At 42.3% G+C, this 14154-nt stretch overlaps 1 protein-coding gene across 3 annotated transcripts; it reads left to right on the plus strand.

Moving 5' to 3' along the window:
• The first annotated feature begins 10288 nt into the window (after window positions 1–10288).
• On the plus strand, window positions 10289–13710 carry LOC120692751. 3 transcript variants are annotated; one of them, XM_039976133.1, is made up of 7 exons: window positions 10289–10595; window positions 10779–10817; window positions 10932–11049; window positions 12011–12070; window positions 12658–12766; window positions 12873–13098; window positions 13232–13710. In XM_039976133.1, the coding sequence occupies exons 1-7, from the start codon at window positions 10539–10541 to the stop codon at window positions 13415–13417; spliced, it is 795 nt and encodes a 264-aa protein (XP_039832067.1). In that variant the 5' UTR covers window positions 10289–10538; the 3' UTR covers window positions 13418–13710. The 3 variants fall into 3 exon arrangements, with proteins under 3 accessions (XP_039832067.1, XP_039832068.1, XP_039832069.1); XM_039976135.1 differs by having other exon boundaries at window positions 10356–10555; XM_039976134.1 differs by lacking the exon at window positions 12011–12070.
• Window positions 13711–14154: the final 444 nt, after the last annotated feature.

Consider the following 14154-nt stretch of genomic DNA (forward strand, 5'->3'; position numbering starts at 1 on the left):
CCGAAGAAGAAGTTGGATAAGACGTCTCAAGCAGACAAGGCTGGAAAGGAGCCGAAACGACACATAGTTCTTCCAGGAAAGAGAAAAGTTGTTGGAGTCGAGAATATTTCGGACAATTCGGAAGATTATGACCAGATTGGTGACCTTCCTCCATTCTCAGTTGACGTTGACCCCAGCATCCTCTTATCCAAAGAGGACACGCCTTACTTACGCCGTGATCACGTCCAAGGCACTTTCGTCAAAAGGAAGATTATCAATGTTCTAGTAGATAATGATGATGAGTAGTACTTTTATATAAATTATATATTGTATTTTCTCATTAAGTGATGTAATGTAACGCACCGCGTCGTATTTGTCTCAATTCTCGATACTATTCGTCCAATTAGGACACAATACCATCTTCAGATAATATTATATTTTTGCATGGTATAAATATTATTTACTTTCACTAATTTTGCATTACTAGGAGTGTTGAAATATTAAATTACAAACAAATAATCAAGTAATTTGTGAATTGGTTACATCATTGTATAGGCTATTACTGAAAAGACTTTTGAATATTTTTGCATGGATCAAACTGAAAGTTTTTCGATTTATTACGAATAATAGAAGCATACTAACATATAAACCATATAAGCTACACAAAATTGATAATGTTAGCATATTTGTTAATTTACTTCAATTGCTATTATTATTGTGTAGATATAATTACTATAATTATTGTGTAGCTAAAAAAATTAAGATATGAATTTTTGTTATATTATTCTAATTATTAAGCCTATTACGAATAAATTTATGAATATTAAAAATTTAGTGTAAATGGGAACTGGCGTGGCCAATTTTCAGTTCCCGCCAGATGGAACACGTTAGTGCCGGCTGGTAATTATAGCCGGCACTAACGTGCGCACGTTAGTGCCGGCTACGGGTACCAGCTGGCACTAACGTGTCCATCTGACGTCACGGGGGCACGTTAGTGCCGACTGGTAAGGCCAGCCGGCACTAACCGAGCCATGCCCCCCCAACAAATTCCCCTCTTCGCCAAATTCAGATCGACGTCGCCCCTGCCCCGCTGCCCCGACGTCGCCCAACCCGCCCCTGCTCGCTCGCCCGCGTGCGTCGCCGCCTTCTTCCCCGGCCACGGGTGGGTCCCCGGCCGGCGCTCGACCGTGGCCGCCCCTCGAGGTCGTCCCCAGCCCGCCGTCCCGGCCGCCCCCACACCTCGTCGTCCTCGCCCGCGCCGCCGCGCACCTCGGCGTCCTCGCCGCCCGGTCTGTGCAGCCGCCCCTCGAGGTCATCACCCGCCGTCGCGGCCGCCCGGCTGCCCCCACCGCCCCCCAACCACGCCGTCCCTACCCCTGCCGCCGCGCGCCTCGTTGTCCTCGCGCGCGGCCCGTTTCGCGCAGCCCGGCTGCCCCCGCTGCCCCGACCACGTTGTCCCTGCCCCCGCCGCGCAACTCGTCGTCCTCGCGCGCAGCCTGTTCCGCGCAGCCCGGCCGCCCGGCTACCCCTGCCGCCTCGAGGTCCTCCCCTGCACCGTCGTCCCGGTCGCCCCAACCCCTGCCGCCCCGAACTTCGTCCTCGCCCGCGCCGCCGCACGCCTCGTCATCGTCGTCCAGGCCCATGCTGCCGCACGCCTCGTCGTCGACCTCATCCGATCCGTGCTGCCGTGCCTCGTCATCCTCATCGGCTGCGCCCTGAAAATAGGTATTTGATTTGATCCGAACTAATGAATATGCAAATCATTGTGTACACCTTACCACACTACAATTGTGTACACTTGTTTGAATATGCAAACCATCTAAACCTGGATATGTTTGAATGATTGCTGGTTTTCAGCAATTTAAACTTTGAGTTAGTTCAGTATGAGTTTTCTTAGTTTGACAAAAACCAAACACTTACCGAGTTACCATTCAGTGTATCTGTCTAGTTCATTCAGCTGTCATATAGGATATAGCAAACACAAATCCAAACTAACATTAATGCATATATTATATAGTGCTTGGGGGCATATATACACACCTTTTGTTTTTTTTGTTGTACATTACAATGGGATATTTGAGTTTGGATTAAAATGCACAGAAAAGTCGTCTTCTTTCCCAATGAAATAAAAAATATCAACACCCAAGCATAGCTCATCTTCTGGGTCTGAACCGAAAGACCATTTAAGGAAAAACAAACCTTGGGAGCCTTATAAATAGTTGGATGCAATGACTCTTTGGTGTTTATTTATACTGTGCTCAGGCTAAATTTCATCGTTTTTCACTGGAAATGCTAATTTACTGAAGCTGTATTTCAGGTGGTACTTTTCTGACGGGAAAGCTGGTGTATTATGTAGCCTTGCGTTTGTGTGCTGAAGTCATTTTGGAACATTATGATGCAGAAGACCGCATGAAGATGGAACTCGCTAACATGTATGGTTTGTTAAAAATTGATTCACTTTTTAGCATGAGTGTCCCAGTTAACTACTTGTTTCCTTAACATAATAGCTTTACTCACTTCATTCACAGAATACTTATTACTAAGCATAGCGATGACAAACCACTGGTTGAAGCTGTAAGAAAGCAATTCTTCGCTGAGCATCTGTTCAATGACCTGCATCAAGATAGTCCACTTTTCAGGTGGCACCCACGCGGTTGGTATGTTGACAGCGCTTTTGTGGAAAGGCTGAAGGAAACAAAAGCTGAACTTAACTGCTCTGACAACGAGACAGGATCATTTTCTAGGCAGACAGTCGCAAACATCGTGAGTTCTACTCATTTCCACAATTGCTCAGGAACCTAGCTTGGCAGCACTCAGTATCACTACATTTTCTCTATTCATTTTGTCTATTCAAAATTCAGAATACTTCACAGCATCATAACTCTTCTTTGTTTCTTTATCTGTATATTTACTCTTAAAGAGATTTGGAGACCTCATGGATGACCCGCTGGATTGCGTGCTCGGTTCTCTCGTAAGGAACATGGAAAGCCCCAATCCCTCCGAAAACAAGAGAGCTGTCCTGAAGAGAAGGGGGCCACGAAACCGCAAGAGAAGTCATCGGCATCAATTGCCAACGGAATGCTGACAATTTAGTTACTGCGTATCAAAGGTTGCATCATAGGTGTGGTAAGATGATGTAGATGTTAGCATTTTGGTCTCCATTTGGAGCGATGATTATCCACATATAATTGCTGGGGTTAGTAAGCACGTGGGCACGAGCTAATTGAAGTGTTCATCTGCTGTCATGTACACAAAGATGTTTTCTTCAACGGTAATGACTCCCAGTTAAATGCACTTGTATGCTTGCAAATGGATACTAACGGGCTTTGGAAATGGAAGGTTTTAGGGCCTGTTTGGAAGGTCGGTTTTAGACTCAAAACCAGTGTTCCAGTTTGATTTCCAGCAAAAAGAAATTGTTCTGCTTTGTGCTCCAAATTGATGCTTTGATCCAAAATTTGGTGCACTGATCTGAGCTGTTGAGCCCCAATCCTGCTCAATGGATCAATCAGGTGTCAGTTCAGGTTCAATTCGGGAACAGATGCAAGGTAGATTTTTTATTCCCTGTGTTTTGCACGTTCTTTCCCCCCAAACAGCTACAGTAGTTTACAAGTGTAAAGAAATTGCAGAGGTTTTTCTTGTGCACAACAAATTACATCTGGAACCCATTTAAGTGAAAATTCTTACAAGGCTCTCAAACATACCCACGAATAGAAGGTTTGCATTACCAAATGACCATTCTTCTACAGTTTTACAAAAAATTGACTACTTAATGAAGGTTCGAATATCCTGTCCAACGGAGGCCTATTCCTTCTTGCGCCCCAGGAAGGCGCAGCAACTTCGGTCCAATAACTGAAAGCAATTGAGCCTAGAGAAGAAAACGGTCAGAAATGATTGGTAGAAGGCTCCACTTTCACGTTCATGGTTTTTACTCGAAAATGAAAATAATATGATATTGTCGAAAATAAAAGCGGTATCGGCATTCTGGTAATATCGAAACCGAAAATATCTGATTGAAAGCACATTGAAAATGAACAGAACCGTCAACATGATATTTCAAAACAATAAACACGTCAAACTACAGACCATGATGCTAGCCATATAATTTGACCTATCTCATATACAAGCTATTACGAGATGAATCCAACCATTCATGACACATAGCTTACATATTCCATGTTCCAATGTTCCATACACTTGACATATGTGAAGAGCATTGGTTCTAAGGACATCACAAAATACAAATAACTAAAATATCAACTAAGTTCTAAGGGTCTTTTTGACTGGATTAATGCAAAACAGACAGTGGCGGAGCTAGGATCTGGAAGTTGGATATTTCCATATCGCAAGTCAATTAAGAAAAAAAATATTGTGCTATAAATTAATAGATTTACTCCTCATCAATCGATTGAGAAATTGTTTTTCCATCAATCGATGTTGTCGGGGGCTGGATCGGCGATGAACGAAGGGGGTGTCTTGTGTGTAATTAGGAAAAATTGGGGCCATCACATATGCGTGTGTACTCGCTTAGCTGTTATTGGGCCTGCAGTGAGCCCAATTTAGGCCTAGGCTGGCCGACAGGATGCCTCCATTTCAAGAGGCAATTCCCCTGGAGCCATTATAAAAGTTCTTAATTCCCTCTGTGCCACTAAAAAAGTTCGAGCTCCCACCCAACCACTAACCCAATTTTCTCTGGACTTCCAGACCATTGCCATCTATATCTGGGGTAACTGGGTTAAATTATTAGGCGAATTGTCTATTTTGCCCTTTGCATTTTTTTTGTTGTCTCCTACGCCACTCCGAGGCGCTTGTTTTGGCGGCAAAGTTGGCGCCAAAACCGCCGCTTGGCCCCAGTGGTATAAATGAGGAGCGTGGTCCTCTTCTTCCTCCCTGCCTTTTTTCTTCTTCTCTCTGTTGCCTTCTTCTTCCTCCCTGCCTTCCGTCCATCTTACATAGATTCATGTCGCAAGCCTCGAGCATTAGAGGGATGAACAACAGAAGGGTGTTCTGCCCGAACGGCCAAGTGCTGGCAAACTAGAACGGAGCCACGACCCCAAGAACTTTGGCCGCGCCTTCTACAAGTGTCTATACTTTGCGGTTAGATTCATCATGAGAATAAGCATTTTTCGCATTGATGAGGTTGTTGCTATTTTGAGATGCTTAGTTTTCCTGTCTTATAGGCCGGCAGATTCATCCTGACCTTGTTGCTGATGGTGTGATAATCTATCACAATAAAGCTCCCAGGGCAAGACTGTTCAATTTCAAGCTTGAATCTATACAAGTTGTTAAAACTCTCTTTCCAATCACCAAACAACTGAGTAAGTGCTAGCTCTCTACCATGATAAACTCTCTTTTAGTGCACAAGTACCTTGTATTCATCCTTTATCCTCCTCTGCAGTTCCTTAGCTGTCACTTTTGGGTTCTCTAACACCAAGTCCTTCACCTTCTCACATACCCAGTACTTTGTTGCACACTTGACCTTTCCACTTCTTCTTGTGCTATGGCAGTCATGTTAATGAGGATTCCTCTTCACCTGCAAACGAGAAATGTAGAACTTGAGAGCAGTGCATTCATAATAAAGAAAAAACAAGCTAAAACAAAATAACCAAATCAAAATTTACCTTCAATGTTGTCTTGTCTCCCATTGTAGAAGTATGAATCCTCCATCTACAACCAACAGCTCTCCCACTGCAATATGCCCTGTACCTCCCTGTTTCACTCTTCTGAATGTTAAACTCAAACTCATTCCTTATTGCATGGGTTGCTAAAGCCAATCTAATGCATTCATGTCAGGAAATATGGTTCCTACTGCCATGGGTGGGTCAGTTTTGTCATACACTACTTCAGGATTATGAGGTGGCATTTTATCTTTGACAATTCCATTAGCTTCATCCTCCATGTAGTTAGAGTCAGAGTCAGAATCTGCTTCAGAGTCTGAAAGTCCATCATATTCAGGGTCATCCTCAGCATTACCATTTTCAGCCCCTTCAGCAGCTGGAGCTAGGTCATTCTGTCTACCATTACCCATGTAGAAGCCTTCCTCATTCTCATCCACACAAACATATTCATTTTCTGGTATAGGGTTATCTAGATCTATGCCCTTCTGTTGAACATTGATCTCACTACAATCTGTGGTCTGTGTCAGTTGGCAATGGCTTCTATCTATTTCCAAAGGAACTGGCATAGAAGGGGTGGACGGGACATCAACACATTCATCATCCCATATTAGTATGGCTGGTGCCTCAACACTAGGAGAATAGTAAGCAATCGACATAAAACATATCTTGCTACTCACATGTTTGGCAAACATATCTAGTAATTCCTGGTCACTAGTTACTTCAATGTTTGACTTCGTGTCAGCAGCATAATAAAACAACTTCACTAAATCACCATACCCAGGAGGGTACTTGTCCCGTATTTCATCCACCAGATCTTTGAAATTGGTTATGTTAGCATCAACGACCCTAGAAAAGCTAAACCAATTGCTTTGGGTATTGTAAGCAATAATCCTGTATTCTAAGTTGTAGCAAGTTTCTGGATCCATCCTATAAAACTCAGCAAAGGAGACATTACTAGCGATTAGCCTGAATGAAACTACACTAAGAGGCCTCCTAAACTAACCCTAGCATCGACACCAACGCCACAAAATTGGTTAGAATCAAGAAACAAGAGGCCTCAAGAAAGAAGAGGAGACTACTCACCCTTCAGGAAGCCATGCAGGTCTCCCCTCTGCTCCAGCCATGGCGTCGTGGCGAATCCTTGAGCCTCCATGCGGGGTGCGGATCCACGGATCCAGTGGCTTGCTTCCTCGATCCCTACCCCATCTACGCCTCCTCTTCAAGCAGCTTCCTCGATCTTCGACGGCCGCCGCTACTACCGCCGCCGCCGCTGTCGCTACTGCTGCCACCGCCGCGGGTTTGGAGGTGAACGGGGAGAGGAGAGAATGCGACTGGTTTTAGGTCACCTCTTCTGTCAAGGTGGGATCAAGGTGAGGAGGGGTAAAATGGGCACCGTAACGTCCTCTGATGCTTCCCAGCGAGTCTGACCAACAGTCAACGTGACGGATTTGGACGGCAATGGTCTGGAAGTCCAGAGAAAATTGGGTTAGTGGTTGGGTGAGAGCTCGAACTTTTTTAGTGGTACAGAGGAAATTGAGAACTTTTATAATGGCTTCAGGGGAATTGCCTCCCATTTCAATCCTTTCCTCTTCGTTGTCATCGGCTCATCGCTGTACCAGTGGCGCAACCGCACAACAAACCATCCTCGGCAAATCGGCGCCCTCTTCATCGACCCCAGATGGTGAATAGGAGACTGAGCGCATTGAATCTCGACCTCATCGATGACAGCACATGGGTGGCACCCAGCATTTGAGGTACCTAGTCTCCCCACGACTAACTGATGTGTTTTTCTAGGATTTTGATCTGTGCTCGAGGGGATTGGGTGAATACATATTTGGTTTCTTTTGTTGTTTTGGTTCCAATACCGTGGACGAATTGGATTAGGTGGATCTGTGTGCGAGGGGAATGGGGATCCAAGTCGATTGGCATTTGCCGTTGTGTGCATGCATGTTGGCATTTGATTTTGAGCTGCACATGTGTTCGATTCATGAGTAGTACCTGAACAACGATGGGATGATAGGCTCCTGCTTGACTTTTGTTGTTATCCTATGTTTGCTTTTAAGGTTCCGATTCAGATATCTAGTGTTCGATTTGGGGTTGCCAGTCAAGTTGTGTTCAATTGATATCAACTTCGGTCAGTCAAAGTGTTCTATTTTTGCTCAGTTATGCTATCGAGTCGAGTACTAGGTATTGATCCAATCTGAGTTGAGCTATTTTCATCTGAATGGAGAGAGAGAGAGAGAGAGAGAGAGAGAGAGAGAGAGAGAGAGAAGGATAAAGTGTGGTAGAGAAGTGAGGGGGAGGGAGGGGAGGCCACTAGTTTGACTATAGCACATCAGCATGTCAGTGCTGGATGGTCAGAACCCCAGCCGAGATGGTTAGCTTGGTTCTTATGGTTTTTCAGGGATGCAAGGTGAATGTTGGACATTTTCTATTGTTTCAGTTTAGATGGGATGGAGCTACTCAGGACGATGGTTCTATATCACTTGAGTCAAGTTATGTGGGTTGTAAAAATGCAAATATTTAAGAAAAATATTTTTCAGCTTCATCTCTGTTTTTTCCTCTAGTATCTTGAGCTTGCTCGAAAGATTTGCTCTTCACTTCTTTCAGCAGGGTTTATAAAATTTGTGTTTGCCACTCCCCTAGAGATAAATTGTGAATACATTGACTTCATATTCGATGTTGTTCTGTTATCCATTTCGAAGCTTTTAAGTACTTCTACTATATCACTGAAAAATGGCATATGAGTACTTTTCTTTGATCAATGTTTTTTCAAGGTGATTCATTGTTAGTATAACTTCGCTGTTCCCAGTCAATTAGTGCTATAGCTAGATTTCATTTACTTTTATGCTTTGTATCATAGGCCACTAATGTCACATGTACTGGAAGCTCAGTTTCCCATGTGAAACCTTTCAAGAGGGTATATATATATATTACACTGTAATTTGAAAATAATTATACTATAACTTTTATACATTAAATCTTAATTTTTACCAAGACTAATTTCTGCATTGCCCAAATAAAACAAGGAAGCTTATGCTGTATGTGGTGGCTTACTAATGACAATCGTAGTGAATGTCCTTTCAACCATTTTGCGGTTCATTTTTTCTGATTTTATTGTCATGAAAAGCTTTTCCAGGTAGCATTTTCATGTGTGTGCTTTTTTTATGCTAGAAAGGAACATTTATTTTTTACATATATTTCACAACAAATTACAAGGCTGCTAAGAGGCACTCATTTCTTTCATCATTTAATATGCATTTTATTATATGAACAATATCATTTTCTTTTTTTCTCAATGTTGCAGTTTACTCACCACACCCCAAATAGTGGGAAGATATGATATTTATATTTATTTCACCAACTAGAGAGCTAAATTCAGAACAAAGAGGCAACTGGGCAGGACCTAAAGGTACACCTTGCTGGAGGTCATGCTGCTTTTATGTCTGATTATGTTTTTTTATGAAACAAACTCTGATTATGTTAGGGGAAAAATAATTGTAATTTTGTTGTCAACCCAAAAATTTTACATGTAATTTTTTATATATTTGTTGTTGTTTTTGTGATTTTTTTCACTAGTTGTCACAATAAGATTTACATTTTTAACACAAGAAGATTTACTTTTTTACATATATTTCCCAACAAATTACAATGCTACTAATAGGCTCTCATTTCTTTCATCATTTAATATGCATTTTATTATATGAACTAATAGCCTTTTTTTTTCCAGTGTTGCAGTTTACTCACCGCTCCCCAAAGAGTGGAAAGATAAGAGATTGTACTTGTTTCACCAAGTGGAGAGGAAATTAAGAACAAGAGGTGAAGAGCCAACTAATCGGTACCTAAGGCGCACCCTGGAGGTCCTGCAGCTTCTCAATTTGATTAGGCTAGGGGAGAAAATAATTGTAATTTTGTTGTCAGCTAAAACATTTTACATGTAACTTTTTATATTTGTTATTTTGGGGGATTTTCACTAGTAGGTGCAAGAAGAAAATATTCGCAAAAACAAGTATTCAGTGGGCTCGATGTCATGTACTGAGCTCACAACAGAAATGGACCTCAAGCCTCCAACACGGACAAAGTAGGCCCCAAGCTGCTAACGGATCCCGTGACAACATGTGCGCCAATTGTGGCTTCTTAATGGGGCGCGGAAGTAAAATGCCAGTTTGGAAACAGAAAAGGTAATCGTGGGATGACGAGTGAATGGTTAGCACTGGTGATCGATAGACAACAATTTGTCAATCGATTGACAAGGAGACACATCCATAAATTAAAGTTTTTGAAACTAAACAAATTGCATTGTATAAACTACAATTTTTTTAGAAAGAAAGTTTTTTTTTGTGCATTCATTCAAGACTCGGAAGCATTTGATGGCGTTAGAGAAAAAAACACTCAACAAATGTCATCATTAATCAAGGGTGATTGGATGCGTGGTCTGCAGGAGAAAGAAAACAGCATACTCTGCATACGTGTTCATTTTCGAAGCTGTACATCAGTATGGCCTACAATATACTCTCTGTCTCTGGTTCCTCATCGCCAGCCCTCAGGGTCCATCAGCGAATGGAGCGAATCACCCAGCGAATCGAAATTAATTGTTAAGCAGCTGTGCAACGGCCTGCGTCCGATCCGCTCGGGAGGCAACAGCCAGCGAGCGCTCAAGGCCGCACGGGCCACGCACGACGTCGTGGGCTCGCTCGCCACGGTTCGCGCCCGCGGCGCGTCCGCGCGCTAGATTCGCTCGCCACGCCGTCGCGGTCCGCGCCGCCCGCACGCCTCGCTCCGCCGCAGACTCGCTAGTCCGTCAGGCTGGAAGCCGTATAGCGTATACCGATGAATATAGAGTGTGGTTGATCCAATTCTCTTCCTTCGTCTTCCTCCTTTCCTTACCGCTCTCTGCATCTCTCCAAACTCAAGTCATCAACCCTAGGAGCAGCTGGTGAGGCGATGGTGGGAATACTGCGGTACATGACGGGCCTTTATTTTGGCCCCCCGCTTGGCAAGGTTCGCCGGATGCTCCCAGAAACGGCTTGACTGCCGTTCCCAAAATCTTTTTTTTTGTGTGTGAATCAATTCTTCCCCAAAGTTTCTTGACCCTTTCGCCTAAAAAAAATTCTTGTCTCCCAAATCTTTTTCGCTTCTTCTCGTTCTGGGATTTGATGGGGTTTTGTGTTGCTAATGCGGCAGGGAGTGATCCAAGATCTGGAGTACGCCATGCGGACCAATGTATGCTCTCCTGCGGACACCTCCCCCTCCCCCCAGGCCGCCCTCCTCCCCCCCCCCAAAAATGAAACATATCGTCCTTGTTGATTAGCTGAGTTGCTGATGATGATGTTGCAGGGCGGTTTGACCCAAGAGGAGGATAAAAAGCTTCAGGATTTCAATGCCGGTCCAAGTGCGGTCTTCGTTGTGTTCTTAGGATTCGGCAGCTTTGTGGTGTGGTTTGGTCTCAGCCTAGGTTCCTCCTTCCCTCTCTTGATGATATGATTGGAATTTCTATAGTTTGCATACGAAGGTGGTTTGCATAGCATACGTTGCCTATTTAATAATGCTATCCGTTGAGCTGTTTTGAAGTCGTGTTAAACAAGGAACATTCAGTTAAGAGACGAAAAAGGTGCCTGCCACCAAGCAGTAGATGCCGTTCCTGAATCCTGATAAAGCTTAGCTTTCTGTCCATAATTAGGAGTACTGGATTGTGTTGAAAACATGCCGGCAGCATGGTTGTGGCTTTGTGTCAATGTTCCAATTGTAGTATTCAATAGCCATACTTGTGCAAACTATACATGAGGGGAAGGAGATTGTTTCTGGACAAGCCATCGAATATTAGAGTCCAAATGTAGATAGGACACTTTTTTTAAAGAACCTTGCGTCACCAGGTGAACAACATTATTCCTTTCTTATGGTCAGTATTTTGTAAGCTCCTTCCCTAAATGTCTGTTGTCGTTTTATTGCTATCCAGTGTGCACGTCAGTGTAATAATATTATTGATATATTCTACCTTTTTATTAAATTTTCAAGGATATCTGTTTTCTTACCCTGAACTTGCATTCTTCCATTCTTATTACTTTTCATGGATATTTGTATATGCTACCCTATGCTTGCTTACTAACCACGATAAAGCTATTACATTTGGAGCATTTGGCTTAGTTACTGTTAATGATTAATTTGGCTACATTGTTAATATTTGTCTTCACTAGGACAGTAGGACTTGAACGTTGTAATTGCTATTTCTTTAACGAGTAGCATTTTTTCATAATGTATGGTCAATGCAATTATTGGTTGAGAAGGACAATGTGAGCCATCGATTATGGATGAATCATTGATGCAATTAAGTGTTATATAAAAAATCTGCAAAATTTGCCCTGCTGGGGATTACTGTTGGTACCAAAGACTTGCTTTCAGAATTCCTTTTTTTTCAGGACCCAAATTACTTAGGCTCCCACCTAGTTCTGGATTCACAAGGTTTTGTGCAGCTACTGGTAAATCTCAAGGCTATCCAACCTGGTAGTCATCCTGTACATTAAGGTCATGCAAAGGCATAGTCAAGCTTTTATTTAGATGAGAAAGACAAAGCAATATATTTTGCTTTGTTGATAGTGATTGTGGCTCTTTTATATGGATGAGTCAACATGAACAGGAAATACCTACAATGAAACCAATCCAATTATGCATATCTCTAATTTCTAACTAATGCTGTGCTGGTAGGTCCCAGATTAGATGTGAATAATAATTATGCTACAAGAGCAGAATACAATTTTGATTAGCATCCAGTACTGATGCATCTTAAAAACACCCATGGGTCGTGTAGAACGCACTGAAATTTAAGTATATGTTACTTATTCGAATTCTGTAGATAGTTTTGTGTTCCAAATTCATGTTTTTGTCGCCATTTACTCATGAAGTTATGTATTTCTGCTGTAGTTGAAAGGAAACAGATATCTATAGATAGAACCATTTGCAAAAAAAAATATTGGATGCATTGAACCTTCAACGTTCATGTGGTGTTAAACAATCAATTTTTCATCCTTTACGTTGGAAATGTGTATTTATTGAAGCTACTTCTCAGGCTACGGTTATATCATGGGAAAGTCCATGTATAGGGGAACCTTCCGTGTGTCTCCTGTAGTGCTGTTAAAAGAAGCTGAAGGACGCATGAAGATGGAGCTTGCTAACATGTGTGGTTTTTTAACCAGCTATTCTTTCTCTTTGGCATCAGATGTTCCAACCAAATGCTTGTTTTATAATTAACATTGTACTTATTTTTACTTGCCTCATTAACAGAATACTTACTAAGCATGGTGATGATGAATTCCTGGTCGAAGCTGTGAAAAAACACTTTTTTGCTGAGCATCTGTTCGATGATCTGCATCAAGATCAACCACTTTTCAGGTGGCACCCACACCATTCATATACTGACATTGTCTTTGTCGAAAGAATGAATGAAATTGAAGCTACCAACTCTTATGATGAGGCCAGAACAGTTTCTGGAGGGACAACTGCGGACAACGTGAGTTACTAATTTACCACTAAGTCTACACTTTGTCATGCACGTCTATACTTATTTTCTTGATGCAGTTGTCCATCTAAGTTTCCGAATATTTCACTGCAAGATGTCACTTTTTCGCATATTATGCTTGCAGGGACCATCTGGAGACCTGATGGAAGACCCATTTGCTTGTATACTCGATTCTCCAGGTGATGTGGAAAGCAACAATCCACCTGGAAACATCAGCACTGTCCTGAAGCGAAGTGAGCTGCGTGCCCGCAGGAGAAGTCACCGGCATCATCATCGCCGGCATGCTGATGACAAGTTTGCTGCATTGTGAATGGTTGGATCAGAAGTGCAGTGGAATACCGTAGATGTTAGCATTTGTTTAAATCTCCCGTGATAAGAAATTAAGACTGCTTGAACAAGTTGTTCATGTTTTGGAGCAGATTAATTGAGAAGTGACGTGCCTGTTCAAAAGTTTAGGCTGCGAAATGTTGTGTGAACATACCTGTCAAGAGAGACTGGGATCTTATTGTGATGCGGCAGGTGCTGCGTTGTAGATACCCATGTATCCCATGATCTAAATGAAAAGATGACACAAGTATGAAAGCAGGAACGTGGTTTCAGGCATATATGTTTTAAAAATGACAAATTTTGCAAATTTCATTTTGACTGCAGCATCTAAATTTGTTGGGTTTCACCAATCTATTGAACAAGGTTCGTCATATATGCTGGTAAATCTCCGCACTGTAGAACCTAGTTTGATCCCGACCCCTGTTGGCATGCAAAGGCACAACAGAGCTTTGTACCTCTGAATTCCTTGAAAAAAAACCGTACCCAACACTAATTTGTTCTGAACATGCAATGCAATGGGATGTCAAATATTTTGTAGGGTGCAATGTGCATTACGATTTTAGCTTTCATACATCTGAATTTCTTGAAAAATCCCGTATTTGCTTGTTTATTGTGAACATACACCATAGGATGATGAATCTTTAATTCTTTATACAAAAGTATAATGTTAACATTAATTTATCTTACAATATATTATTGGCTGCTATGAAATCAATATCC

This window comes from Panicum virgatum, chromosome 9N, assembly GCF_016808335.1.
Source record: "Panicum virgatum strain AP13 chromosome 9N, P.virgatum_v5, whole genome shotgun sequence".
NCBI classification, from domain to species: Eukaryota; Viridiplantae; Streptophyta; class Magnoliopsida; order Poales; family Poaceae; genus Panicum; species Panicum virgatum.